General features: G+C 37.6%; 1 protein-coding gene across 1 annotated transcript in view; it reads right to left on the bottom strand.

The window, feature by feature from the left end:
* Positions 1-14,868, bottom strand: part of PRODH2 (proline dehydrogenase 2) — a 50,035-nt gene that overhangs the window by 12,281 nt on the left and 22,886 nt on the right. The window contains exons 6-8 of the mRNA XM_053695122.1: positions 8,681-8,827; positions 8,005-8,171; positions 6,277-6,387 (exon numbers count right to left, since the gene is read on the bottom strand). Of these exons, the coding sequence (XP_053551097.1) occupies positions 6,277-6,387; positions 8,005-8,171; positions 8,681-8,827 (425 nt within the window). The remainder of the gene's footprint in view (positions 1-6,276; positions 6,388-8,004; positions 8,172-8,680; positions 8,828-14,868) is intronic.

The following is a 14,868-nucleotide window of genomic DNA, read 5'->3' as shown; positions in this document are numbered from 1 at the left end:
TAAATACATATGCGCACACACACACATATATATATATATATATATATATATATATATATATATATATATATATATATATATATAATATGCATTGGATTCCTTTGCAGTTAAATACCTTAAAACATGAAAATAATTTTTCTTCAATATTAATATTTAATAATGGCTTTAATTGTGAATTTACGGTAAATATTTCACATTTCAATGTTCTTCACATGGCAGAATATGTTCTAAGTATTTTTAAATAGCCTATATATAATAATATAATATATACCAAAATAACATAATTTATGTAAGAACTTACCTGATAAATTAATTTCTTTCATAATGGCAAGAGTTCATGAGCTATTGACGTATGGGATAAACATTCCTACCAGGAGGGGGCAAAGTTTCCCAAACCTCAAAATGCCTATAAATACACCCCTCACCACACCCACAATTCAGTTTAACGAATAGCCAAGTAGTGAGGTGTAAAAAGGAGTAAAAAATTATACAAAAAAAGAGGAACTGGAAAATAATATTGTGCTTTTATACAAAAAATATAACAACCAAAAACAGGGTGGGCCTCATGGACTCTTGCCATTATGAAATAAATGAATTGATCAGGTAAATTCTTACATAAATTATGTTTTCTTTCATGTAAATGGCAAGAGTCCATGAGCTAGTGACGTATGGGATAAAATACCCTAGATGTGGAAGTCCACAGAAGAGTCACTAGAGAGGGAGGGATAAAATAAAAACAGCTATTTCCGCTGAGTATTTAAATCCAAAAAATAAGTTCTTCTTAAAAACAGAAGAATCAAACTGAGACAGCTGCCTGAAGAACTTTTCTACCAAAGACTGCTTCAGAAGAAGCAAATACATCGAAATGGTAAAATTTAGTAAATGTATGCAAAGAAGATCAAGTTGCTGCTTTGCAAATCTGATCAATTGAAGCTTCATTCTTAAAAGCCCAAGAAGTGGCAACTGATCTAGTAGAATGAGCTGTAATTCTCTGAGGCGGAGACTTGTAAATCCAAAGCTTTAACCAAAATGCCAAAGAATTGACAGAGGCTTTCTGACCTTTCCTAGAACCAGAAAAGACAATAAATAGACCAAAAGTCTTCCTGAAATCCTTAGTAGCCTCAACATAGTATTTCAAAGCCCTTACCACATCCAAAGAGTGTAACGATTTTTCAAGCGAATTCTTAGGATTTGGACACAAAGAAGGAACAACAAATTTCCTACTAATGTTGTAAGAATTCACAACCTTAGTAAGAAATGTAAACAAAGTCCGCAAAACAGCTTTATCCTGATGGAAAATCAGAAAAGGAGATTTACAAGAGAGTGCAGATAATTCAGAAACTCTTCTAGCAGAAGAGATAACCAAAACGAACAATACTTTACAAGAAAGTAGTTTAATATCCAATTAATGCATAGGCTCAAAAGGAGGAGCCTGCAAAACTTTCAAAACCAAATTAAGACTCCATGGAGGAGAAATAGACTTAATAACAGGCTTGATACGAACCAAAGCCTGAACAAAACAGTGAATATCAGGAAGTTTAGTAATCTTTCTATGAAATAAAATAGAAAGAGCAGAGATTTGTCCCTTCAAAATACTTGCAGACAAACCTTTATCCAAACCATCCTGAAGAAACTGTAAAATTCTATGAATTCTAAAAGAATGCCAAGAGAATTTATGAGAACACCATGAAATATAGGTTTTCCAAACCCGATAATAAATCTTCCTAGAAACAGACTTACGAGTCTGTAACATAGTATTGATCACTGAGTCAGAGAAACCTCTATGACTAAGCACTAAACGTTCAATTTCCATACCTTCAAATTTAGTGATTTGAGACCCTGATGGAAAAATGGCCCTTGAGACAGAAGGTCTGGCCTTAAAGGAAGTGGTCTATGCTGGCAACTGGACATCCGGACAAGATCCGCATACCAAAACCTGCGAGGCCATGCGGGTGCTATCAGAAACACATGCGATTGTTCCATTATGATCTTGGAGATCACCCTTGGAAGAAGAACTAGAGGCGGAAAAATATAAGCAAGTTGGTAAGACCAAGGAACTGCTAACGCATCCATCTCGGTCTGAGGATCCCTGGACCTGGAAAGGTATCTGGGAAGTTTCCTGTTTAGATGGGAAGCCATCAGATCTATTTCTGGAAGACCCCACATCTGTACAATCTGAAAAAAACACATCTGGATGGAGAGACCACTCCCCCGGATGCAAAGTCTGATGGCTGAGATAATCCGCTTCCTAATTGTCTACACCTGGGATATGAATCGCAGAAATTAGACAAGAGTTGGATTCCGCCCAAGAAAGTATCAGTGATACTTTCATTGCTAAAGGACTGTGAGTCCCTCCCTGATGATTGACATATGCCACAGTTGTGATATTGTCTGTCTGAAAGCAAATGAAAAGTTCTCTCTTTAATAGAGGCCAAGCCTAAAGAGCCCTGAAAATAGCACAGAGTTCTAAGATATTGATTGGTAACCTCGCCTCTAGAGGATTCCAAACCTCTTGTGCTGCCAGAGACCCCCAGACAGCTCCCCAACCTGAAAGACTTGTATCTGTTGAGACTACAGTCCAGGAAGGACGAACAAGAGGCCCCTTGCATAATATGATGATGGTCTAACCACCAAGTCAGAGAGAGTAGAATGCTGGGATTTAAGAATATAAATTGTGATATCTGAGTATAATCCCTGCACCATTAATTCAGCATGCAAAGCTGCAGAGGTCTCATATGAAAACGAGCAAAGGGGATTGCGTCCGATGCTGCAGTCATGAGACCTAAAACTTCCATGCACATAGCCACTGAAGGGAATGATCGAGACTGAGGGTTTCGATAGGCTGAAACCAATTTTATTTGTCTCTTGTCTGTTAAAGACAGAGTCATGGATACTGAATCTATCTGGAAACCTAAAAAGGTGACCCTTGTCTGAGGAATCAAGAAAGTCTTTGGTAAATTGATCCTCCAACCATGTCTTGAAGAACAACACTAGTTGATTTGTGTGAGATTCTGCTAAATGTAAATATTGAGCCACTACCAAGATATTGTCCAAATAAGGAAACACTGCAATACCCTGCTCTCTGATTACAGATAGAAGGGCACCGAGAACCTTTGAAAAGATTCTTGGAGCTGTCGCTAGGCCAAATGGAAGAGCAACAAATTGGTAATGCTTGTCTAGAAAAGAGAATCTCAGAAACCGATAGTGATCTGGATGAATCGGAATGTGAAGATAAGCGTCCTGTAAGTCTATTGCGGACATGTAATGACCTTGCTGAACAAAAGGCAGAATAGTCCTTATAGTCACCATCTTGAAAATTTGGACTCTTACAAAACTATTGTAGCTAGAATAGCTAAAGACATAGATTTAACATCAATCTTGATGATATAAAATATAGCATCACAGATAAAATGATTAGCATGTTGAAGCAAACAAATAATGCTAGACAAATCAGAATCTGCTTCCTGATGTGCTAAGCTATCCAACCAAAAAGTTGATGCAGCCGCAACATCAGCCATAGAAATGGCAGGCATGAGACTATAGCCAGAATGCAAATAAGCTTTCCTTAGATAAGATTCAATCTTCATATCTAAAGGATCTTTAAAAGAAGTACTATCTTCCATAGGAATAGTAGTACGTTAGGCAAGAGTAGAAATAGCCCCATTAACCTTAGGAACTTTTTCCCAAAACTCCAAATTAGCCACTGGTAAAGGATATAACTTCTTAAACCTAGAAGAAGGATTAAAAGAAGCACCAGGCTTAGACTTAGCAATCACATCAGCAACTGCATCTGGAACAGGAAAAACCTCAGGAGTAATCACAGGAGGTTTAAAAACAGAATTTAAACGTTTACTGGTTTTGTTATCAAGAGGATCGGACTCCTCAATACCCAAAGTAACCAATACTTCTTTCAACAAAGACCGAATATATTCAATCTTAAAAGAAAATTTATCAATTTCAATGTCTGAAGTAGGATCTTCTGAACCAGATAGATCCTTTTCAGAGGAGGATATTTCAATATGTTGTCAGTCATCACAAATTTCATTAGGTTTATGAGAAAATTTAAAAGACCTTTTACGTTTATTTGAAGGCGGTATAGCAGACATAGCCTTCTGTATTGCATCAGCAATATAATTTTTCATATCAACAGGGATATCATGTACATTAGATGTTGAGGGAACAACAGGTACTGTACTAGTACTAATAGAAACATTATCGGCATGCAAAAGCTTATCATGACAACTGTTACATAATATAGATGGAGATATAATCTCAGCTTGCTTACAACAGATACACTTAGCTTTGGTGGAACTGTGTTCAGGCAGCATGGTTCCTACAGTAGCTTCTGAGACAGGATCACACTTGACATCTTGCAAAATATAAAAAGAAAAAAACAACATTTAAACAAAATATCCAATTTCCTCATATAGCAGTTTCAGGAATGGGAACAAATGCATATGATAAATAAGCAGAAAAGCAAACAGCATAGCCCTCTACAATATAAAGAGAGCAGGAGCATAAAGGAAGTGGTGTAATATAACCAAAAAAAAAAATAAAAAAAATATTTGGCACCAAGTATGACGCACAACGCAAAGTGAAATTTTTTTGTTGCCAATCAACATCCAGAAATGACGCAACTCGCATAATAACAAGCGTGACTTCGCGCCAAACGTCAATAAAGACACAGGGAATACATAACAGCATTTTGTGCCCTCACGAGCTTAGATTTGCCTGCGAAATTTAAGGAAAAACAAGTCAAATTGGAAAAAAAGACTAAACCCCAGGTAAGAAAATATTAAAAAAATAAGTTCCACAAACATGATTCTCATACTGAAACTGTTAGACTGCAACGGGATATACACATAGACCTGACTCATGGCAAATATAAGTAAATACATAATTTAAAACTTTATATTAATACATAAAGCACCAAACATAAATAATGGTACATACTTACCGAAGACACCCATCCACATAAAGCAGACAGCCAAACCAGTACTGAAAACTATCAGCAGAGGTAATGGTATATAAGAGTATATCGTCGATCTGAAAAGGGAGGTAGGAGATGAATTCCTACAACCGATAACAAAGAACCCTTGAAAAGATTTCCCGCAAGGGAAACCATAAAATCAATAGGCGATACTCTCTTCACATCCCTCTGACAAAAACTCTGTACTCTGAGAGGAATTGGGCTTCAGAATGCTTAGAAGCGCTTATCATAGAAGAATCATAAAAACAAGCACAAACTTACTTCACCACCTCCATAGGAGGCAAAGTTTGTAAAACTTAAGTATATGTATGGTGAGGGGTGTATTTATAGGCATTTTGAGGTTTGGGAAACTTTGCCCCCTCCTGGTAGGAATGTACAGTATATCCAATACATCACTAGCTCATGGACTCTTGCCAATTACATGAAAGAAAATAAGAGTATTGCATTTAGCAATGATACTTTTTGATTGGACTAACTATACATTTATAAATTGCTAAGCTTTGGAAGTATTCATTCCTTTTTCAAGTCAGAAGCAAGTATTGCTTCAGACTTGAAAAAAGAAGGAATACTTGCATCAGATCATCATCAGATATATAGAAATATTTATTTAACAATAAATATAACATATTCTTCTATGTGAAGGACATTGGAATGTTTAATATTCATATTTCATGTCAGGTTTAGCGCTATTGAATACACATGGCCGGGTTAAAGTTGAGTATGGGTGTTCGTTGTTTTTTTTCCAGTTTGCCTGCTCCATTGAAGTCTACGGGAGAATACATTAACGCCGTCATGATATTTGTTCAGCTTTTTGCACGCATCATATTTTGTTTGCGGACTAACTTTTTACTTTTACCTTTTAATACAAGTGCAACCCGATGCACGTCAACATCCTTCTTCTACTGAAGTTAACGCGCGAACAGGAGCACAAAATAACGCTCCACACGTAATCTAGCCCATTATTAGAAAACATCAAGAAATTGGAAGTATGACCCATAACCCTATTTTTCAGGGATATGACAATAAATAAACCTTATGGGCCATTAAGTAAAAAGTACAACTGAAATGTAGATGTGAAATTATTGAGCATCTAATAAGGCATCAGCAAAATATATCTAAATTATTTTAATATACAGTCATTGTTTATGTTTCTGGTTTACAAAATAATCTAATTTGTCCTGACAACATAACAAGGCTTAATGAGATTAAAAGGTTTTTGCAATGTTGTGTTTTATATTTTATGAGTTTATTGCTCTTTAAAAGCATTAGCGGATCCTAGTGCTCACCTGCGTATGGCATGAAGCACGGACTCCTCATTATGACTTGCTATGATCAGGTTGTACCGCCGGTTGTCTTGTGCAATCAAATCCAACATTTTATCCATTGAACGCTGATAGCTAAGGGGAGGTAAAAAAAAAATCAGTTTGAGAATATAAAACAGTAAAATCTGTAACATAAATAAATAAGTGACAGCACGGGAAATACAGAATTAACAAAGCATAAAGAATCACAAACTTAAAGCAACATGAAACCAGAAAGTTTTATTTCATGATTCAGATTTACTTCTATTATCAAATTTGTTCTCATAGTATCGTTTGTTGAAGAGGATACCTAGGTAGGTCGCGTGCACGAGTGTGGACCACTGTATGGCAGCAAATACTTTTGCAAATGCATAACATTGTTAAAAGCATTCTTGCAAAATTCCTTCCCTATAGTGCTGCTGACAAGTGTACCTTTCAACAAAGGATACCAAAAGAGGGAAGAAAATTTGATAACGAATTGGAAAGTTTTTTTTTTATTTTTCACTTTATCTCAAACATGAAAGAAAAAGTTTCATGTCCCTTTAATATTTTTTTTACACAAACAAAATCATTTCAGGATTTAAAAACAATAGTTTCTTGTGTATCCATAGTTAAGACATATAGACCAGATAGATATATAGATAGACAGATGATAGATAGATAGATAGATAGATAGATAGATAGATATAAAAATATATAGATATGCTGGGATTAAACTAATAAGCATGCTTTTAATAAAACATTTTTTTAAAGATCCTGTTTGAATCATCAGACGCACCTGTAGTCACTGTCTACCTATATACATCATTTGTTTGGTGCTAGAATACATGTGAGCATTGTTACAAGTGTTCTGCTCTGGTATATATCTCACGTTATAAACAAATAAGGGGGCACCACATTGTGTATTTTGTAGACGATCCATTTACTACCTGAGAAACGCGTTGTTGAGCCTATTTTCACAGCCTTTGTTCATATATGCTGCTGTGATTATATAATTATAAGCACCTGTTTTGTTTCTGCATAATGCTGTAGAGGTTTAGGAAGTGAGTCATTAGATTTACTCAGCACCTGTAGTCTACCTATAGACACATTTGTTTGGTGCTGGAATACATGTGCGCATTGTTACAATCTGCTCTGGTTTATTTGCCACATGTGAAAAAGAATAAGGGGGGCAACCACAGTGTATTTTGTAGAAGATGCATATCAAAAAGCAGCATTTATAAGTGTTGTTTGCTATTTCTGCCTGAAAAATATATGATAAAAATATTAAAATTTAAATTAAAACTAACAGTATCATTATTTCATACATGTGTATTGACTGCTAAATACGGCTAATGGTCATTGGCTGAGAGGTACTTCCTGCTAAAGTTTAATCAGCCAATGAGCATCACCAGGAAGGCAAAACATAAAATCTAAGATGTTTATATGATGCTCTTTTTAAAAAAATGTTGGAGTACAATTTAACCTTTAATACTCTATTTTTATCAGGATATTGGACAGGCTAACTAGCCCCAATGATTCTTATTGCTGTCACTGGGATTTCTTTATTGTGTAGTTTTTCTTATTTCCACCTTCTATGGATGTGTCACATTGTGTCACCTAGACAGACCCCTTCGTGTTCCTGCTCCGTTCTCATACAAGACTGCTTGGACAATTGAGCCAATCATTATTAATCTTTTCTGGCAGCCCCATTCTATGTTCCCTGTACCGCACCTCCTATTGGTGGACTCCCAGTCTGGCTGTATGGGATCACTATAACAATTTTGTTTTGCCAACTTCCGCTCCTTGTCCATATACGCTCCGCGCACCAACTTAACACCAAAACAAAGACCTAAAAGCTGAGCTTTCTCCAGATCCTTAGAGAGCTGTGAGAACGAGTCCTGTGCGCAAAAAGAGAAAGAAATATATGTATTATTTTTATTACTGATAAATACTGGGGTTTATGTGAAAAGACCTAAGAGTAAATTCCCCAGAACTTTGTCCCTAGAGAAGCTGCCCACTACTGCAAGACTATTACATCTCCTGGGTGTAGGTCTATCGCTTTTCATGTGAGTAAATAGATTATTTTACTCCAATGTATCAATAAAAGTGAAATTTATTACACAGTTGCTGTGCAGTAACAGATGTTACGCGTTTCGTTCAGTAAACCTGAACTTCCATCATGATGTCCTCTAGTAGATACAACATATAACACTATTTATTCTCTGTGAATACTATCTCAATTTTATTTATTCTTTGTCCACCAAATTACTTCATGGGTTTTTTAATTTATTTTCATGCTTTTTTTCCCACCCACCCTAAATTATAGTGTCCCCCACCAGCTTTCTGCTACATACAAATATAATATACATCTATAAATACAGAGTCATACATGTAGTATGGGACCTACCTTAAGATAACACTGGTAAGTATTCCAAATCCAGGGATCTGATTGGTTGCACTGGGCCATCATTGCCATAGTAACCAGGCTGAGAGCGGGGTTCATACATGTGTACTCTGCATCCACCAAAACACGGACGCGGCAAGATTTTGCATGCTGGAATACAGGGACATGTTTGCCGATAACACCAAAGTATCTGCACATTTGCATAAATTCACTAATTATATATAGCATATACCCGAATATAACAATTTCGTAGCCAGCGCTACAGAATGTTGTGGCATTATACAAATAAAGGATAATAATAACAAACTACCACATAAGGGGACATGAAGCCCAAAATTGTTGTTTCATGATTCAGAGCATGCAATTTTAAACAACATTCAACATTTCTTCATTCTCTTAATATCTTTTGTTGAAAATCAGAGATGAAAGCTCGGGTGTGCGTTCACGTGTCTGGAGACCTATATGGCAGCAGTATTACTATGGTAACCATTTGCAAGAGCACTAGATGGCAGCAGTATTACTATGGTAACCATTTGCAAGAGCACTAGATGGCAGCAGTATTACTATGGTAACCATTTGCAAGAGCACTAGATGGCAGCAGTATTACTATGGTAACCATTTGCAAGAGCACTAGATGGCAGCAGTATTACTATGGTAACCATTTGCAAGAGCACTAGATGGCAGCAGTATTACTATGGTAACCATTTGCAAGAGCACTAGATGGCAGCAGTATTACTATGGTAACCATTTGCAAGAGCACTAGATGGCAGCAGTATTACTATGGTAACCATTTGCAAGAGCACTAGATGGCAGCAGTATTACTATGGTAACCATTTGCAAGAGCACTAGATGGCAGCAGTATTACTATGGTAACCATTTGCAAGAGCACTAGATGGCAGCAGTATTACTATGGTAACCATTTGCAAGAGCACTAGATGGCAGCAGTATTACTATGGTAACCATTTGCAAGAGCACTAGATGGCAGCAGTATTACTATGGTAACCATTTGCAAGAGCACTAGATGGCAGCAGTATTACTATGGTAACCATTTGCAAGAGCACTAGATGGCAGCAGTATTACTATGGTAACCATTTGCAAGAGCACTAGATGGCAGCAGTATTACTATGGTAACCATTTGCAAGAGCACTAGATGGCAGCAGTATTACTATGGTAACCATTTGCAAGAGCACTAGATGGCAGCAGTATTACTATGGTAACCATTTGCAAGAGCACTAGATGGCAGCAGTATTACTATGGTAACCATTTGCAAGAGCACTAGATGGCAGCAGTATTACTATGGTAACCATTTGCAAGAGCACTAGATGGCAGCAGTATTACTATGGTAACCATTTGCAAGAGCACTAGATGGCAGCAGTATTACTATGGTAACCATTTGCAAGAGCACTAGATGGCAGCAGTATTACTATGGTAACCATTTGCAAGAGCACTAGATGGCAGCAGTATTACTATGGTAACCATTTGCAAGAGCACTAGATGGCAGCAGTATTACTATGGTAACCATTTGCAAGAGCACTAGATGGCAGCAGTATTACTATGGTAACCATTTGCAAGAGCACTAGATGGCAGCAGTATTACTATGGTAACCATTTGCAAGAGCACTAGATGGCAGCAGTATTACTATGGTAACCATTTGCAAGAGCACTAGATGGCAGCAGTATTACTATGGTAACCATTTGCAAGAGCACTAGATGGCAGCAGTATTACTATGGTAACCATTTGCAAGAGCACTAGATGGCAGCAGTATTTCCGTCCATTTAGTTCTCCAGAAACCTACCTAGGTATCTATTCAACAAAGAATACCAAGGAGATGAAGCAAATTTGATAATATAAGTAAATTGGAAACTTTTTTTTAAATTGTATGCTCTGTCTGAATCACTAAAAAAATGAAAAATACAAAATGGGGGTTTCATCTCTTTAAACAAAATTCCCAACTGTCTGTGTTATGAACCCAGTTTAGATTATCTTTAAAGGGACACTGAACCCAATTTTTTTCTTTCGTGATTCAGATAGAGCATGCAATTTTAAGCAACCTTCTAATTTACTCCTATTTTCAAATTTTCTTCATTCTCTTGGTATGTTTATTTGAAAAGCAAGAATGTAAGTTTAGATGCCGGCCCATTTTTGGTGAACAACCTGGGTTGTCCTTGCTGATTGGACAGCACCAATAAAAAAGTGTTGTCCATAGTTCTGAACCAAAAATTCGCTGGCTCCTTAGCTTAGATGCCTTCTTTTTCAAATAAAGATAGCAAGAGAACAAAGACAAAATTATAATAGGAGTAAATTAGAAAGTTGCTTAAAATTGCTTCTCTATCTGAATCACGAAAGAAAAGATTTGGGTTCAGTGTCCCTTTTTAAAGGTCTCTGTGAAATTGAGAACCCCCTTAATATTTCCCACATCTCTGGACACTTTGGCCTAGATTTAGAGTTCGGCGGTAGCCGTGAAAACCAGCGTTAGAGGCTCCTAACACTGGTTTTGGCTGCCCGCTGGTATTTGGAGTCAGTGATTAAAGGGTCTAACGCTCACTTTTCAGCCGCGACTTTTCCATACCGCAGATCCCCTTACGTCAATTGCGTATCCTATCTTTTCAATGGGATCTTTCTAACGCTGGTATTTAGAGTTGTTTCTGAAGTGAGCGTTAGAGCTCTAACGACAAAACTCCAGCCGCCTGAAAATAGCAGGAGTTAAGAGCTTTCTGGGCTAACGCCGGTTTATAAAGCTCTTAACTACTGTACCCTAAAGTACACTAACACCCATAAACTACCTATGTACCCCTAAACCGAGGTCCCCCCACATCGCCGCCACTCGATTTAAATTTTTTAACCCCTAATCTGCCGACCGCCACCTACGTTATACTTATGTACCCCTAATCTGCTGCCCCTAACACCGCCGACCCCTGTATTACATTTATTAACCCCTAACCTGCCCCCCACAACGTCGCCGCCAGCTACTTACAATAATTAACCCCTAATCTTCCGACCGCAAAGCGCCGCCACCTACGTTATCCTTATGTACCCCTAATCTGCTGCCCCTAACACCGCCGACCCCTATATTATATTTATTAACCCCTAATCTGCCCCCCTCAACGTCGCCGACACCTGCCTACACTTATTAACCCCTAATCTGCCGAGCGGACCTGAGCGCTACTATAATAAAGTTATTAACCCCTAATCCGCCTCACTAACCCTATCATAAATAGTATTAACCCCTAATCTGCCCTCCCTAACATCGCCGACACCTACCTTCAATTATTAACCCCTAATCTGCCGACCGGAGCTCATCGCTACTATAATAAATGTATTAACCCCTAAAGCTAAGTCTAACCCTAACACTAACACCCCCCTAAGTTAAATATAATTTAAATCTAACGAAATAAATTAACTCTTATTAAATAAATTATTCCTATTTAAAGCTAAATACTTACCTGTAAAATAAATCCTAATATAGCTACAATATAAATTATAATTATATTGTAGCTATTTTAGGATTAATATTTATTTTACAGGCAACTTTGTAATTATTTTAACCAGGTACAATAGCTATTAAATAGTTAAGAACTATTTAATAGTTACCTAGTTAAAATAATTACAAATTTACCTGTAAAATAAATCCTAACCTAAGATATAATTAAACCTAACACTACCCTATCAATAAATTAATTAAACACAATTCCTACAAATAAATACAATTAAATAAACTAACTAAAGTACAAAAAATAAAAAAGAACTAAGTTACAAAAAATAAAAAAATATTTACAAACATAAGAAAAATATTACAACAATTTTAAACTAATTACACCTACTCTAAGCCCCCTAATAAAATAACAAAGCCCCCCAAAATAAAAAATTCCCTACCCTATTCTAAATTAAAAAAGTTAAAAGCTCTTTTACCTTACCAGCCCTGAACAGGGCCCTTTGCGGGGCATGCCCCAAGAATTTCAGCTCTTTAGCCTGTAAAAAAAAACATACAATACCCCCCCCAACATTACAACCCACCACCCACATACCCCTAATCTAACACAAACCCCCCTTAAATAAACCTAACACTAAGCCCCTGAAGATCTTCCTACCTTGTCTTCACCATCCAGGTTCACCGATCCGTCCTGAAGAGCTCCTCCGATGTCCTGATCCAAGCCCAAGCGGGGGGCTGAAGAGGTCCATGATCCGGTCAAAGTCTTCATCCAAGCGGGGCAGAAGAGGATCTTCCATCCGATTGAAGTCATCATCCAGGCGGCATCTTCTATGGTCTTCCATCCGGAGCGAAGCGGCAGGATCCTGAAGACCTCCAGCGCGGAACATCCATCCGGCCCGACGACTGAACGACGAATGACTGTTCCTTTAAGGGACGTCATCCAAGATGGCGTCCCTCGAATTCCGATTGGCTGATAGGATTCTATCAGCCAATCGGAATTAAGGTAGGAATTTTCTGATTGGCTGATGGAATCAGCCAATCAGAATCAAGTTCAATCCGATTGGCTGATCCAATCAGCCAAACAGATTGAGCTCGCATTCTATTGGCTGATCGGAACAGCCAATAGAATGCGAGCTCAATCTGATTGGCTGATTGGATCAGCCAATCGGATTGAACTTGATTCTGATTGGCTGATTCCATCAGCCAATCAGAAAATTCCTACCTTAATTCCGATTGGCTGATAGAATCCTATCAGCCAATCGGAATTCGAGGGACGCCATCTTGGATGACGTCCCTTAAAGGAACAGTCATTCGTCGTTCAGTCGTCGGGCCGGATGGATGTTCCGCGCTGGAGGTCTTCAGGATCCTGCCGCTTCGCTCCGGATGGAAGACCATAGAAGATGCCGCCTGGATGATGACTTCAATCGGATGGAAGATCCTCTTCTGCCCCGCTTGGATGAAGACTTTGACCGGATCATGGACCTCTTCAGCCCCCCGCTTAGGCTTGGATCAGGACATCGGAGGAGCTCTTCAGGACGGATCGGTGAACCTGGATGGTGAAGACAAGGTAGGAAGATCTTCAGGGGCTTAGTGTTAGGTTTATTTAAGGGGGGTTTGTGTTAGATTAGGGGTATGTGGGTGGTGGGTTGTAATGTTGGGGGGGGGGGGTATTGTATGTTTTTTTACAGGCAAAAGAGCTGAAATTCTTGGGGCATGCCCCGCAAAGGGCCCTGTTCAGGGCTGGTAAGGTAAAAGAGCTTTTAACTTTTTTAATTTAGAATAGGGTAGGGAATTTTTTATTTTGGGGGGCTTTGTTATTTTATTAGGGGGCTTAGAGTAGGTGTAATTAGTTTAAAATTGTTGTAATATTTTTCTTATGTTTGTAAATATTTTTTTATTTTTTGTAACTTAGTTCTTTTTTATTTTTTGTACTTTAGCTAGTTTATTTAATTGTATTTATTTGTAGGAATTGTGTTTAATTAATTTATTGATAGTGTAGTGTTAGGTTAATTGTAGGTAGTTTATTTAATTAATTTATTGATAGGGTAGTGTTAGGTTTAATTATATCTTAGGTTAGGATTTATTTTACAGGTAAATTTGTTATTATTTTAACTAGGTAACTATTAAATAGTTCTTAACTATTTAATAGCTATTGTACCTGGTTAAAATAATTACAAAGTTGCCTGTAAAATAAATATTAATCCTAAAATAGCTATAATATAATTATAATTTATATTGTAGCTATATTAGGATTTATTTTACAGGTAAGTATTTAGCTTTAAATAGGAATAAGTTATTTAATAAGAGTTAATTTATTTCGTTAGATGTAAATTATATTTAAGTTAGGGGGGTGTTAGTGTTAGGGTTAGACTTAGCTTTAGGGGTTAATACATTTATTAGAATAGCGGTGAGGTCCGCTCGGCAGATTAGGGGTTAATAATTGAAGGTAGGTGTCGGCGATGTTAGGGAGGGCAGATTAGGGGTTAATACTATTTATGATAGGGTTAGTGAGGCGGATTAGGGGTTAATAACTTTATTATTAGTAGCGCTCAGGTCCGCTCGGCAGATTAGGGGTTAATAAGTGTAGGCAGGTGTCGGTGACGTTGAGGGGGGCAGATTAGGGGTTAATAAATATAATATAGGGGTCGGCGATCTTAGGGCAGCAGATTAGGGGTACATAGGGATAACGTAGGTTGCGGCGGTTTACGGAGCGGCAGATTAGGGGTTAAAAAAAATATGCAGGGGTCAGCGATAGCGGGGG

Source organism: Bombina bombina, chromosome 11 (assembly GCF_027579735.1).
Source record: "Bombina bombina isolate aBomBom1 chromosome 11, aBomBom1.pri, whole genome shotgun sequence".
Taxonomy (NCBI): Eukaryota; Metazoa; Chordata; class Amphibia; order Anura; family Bombinatoridae; genus Bombina; species Bombina bombina.
The sequence above is the reverse complement of the archived record's forward strand: the minus strand, read 5'-3'. Positions and strand labels throughout refer to the sequence as shown.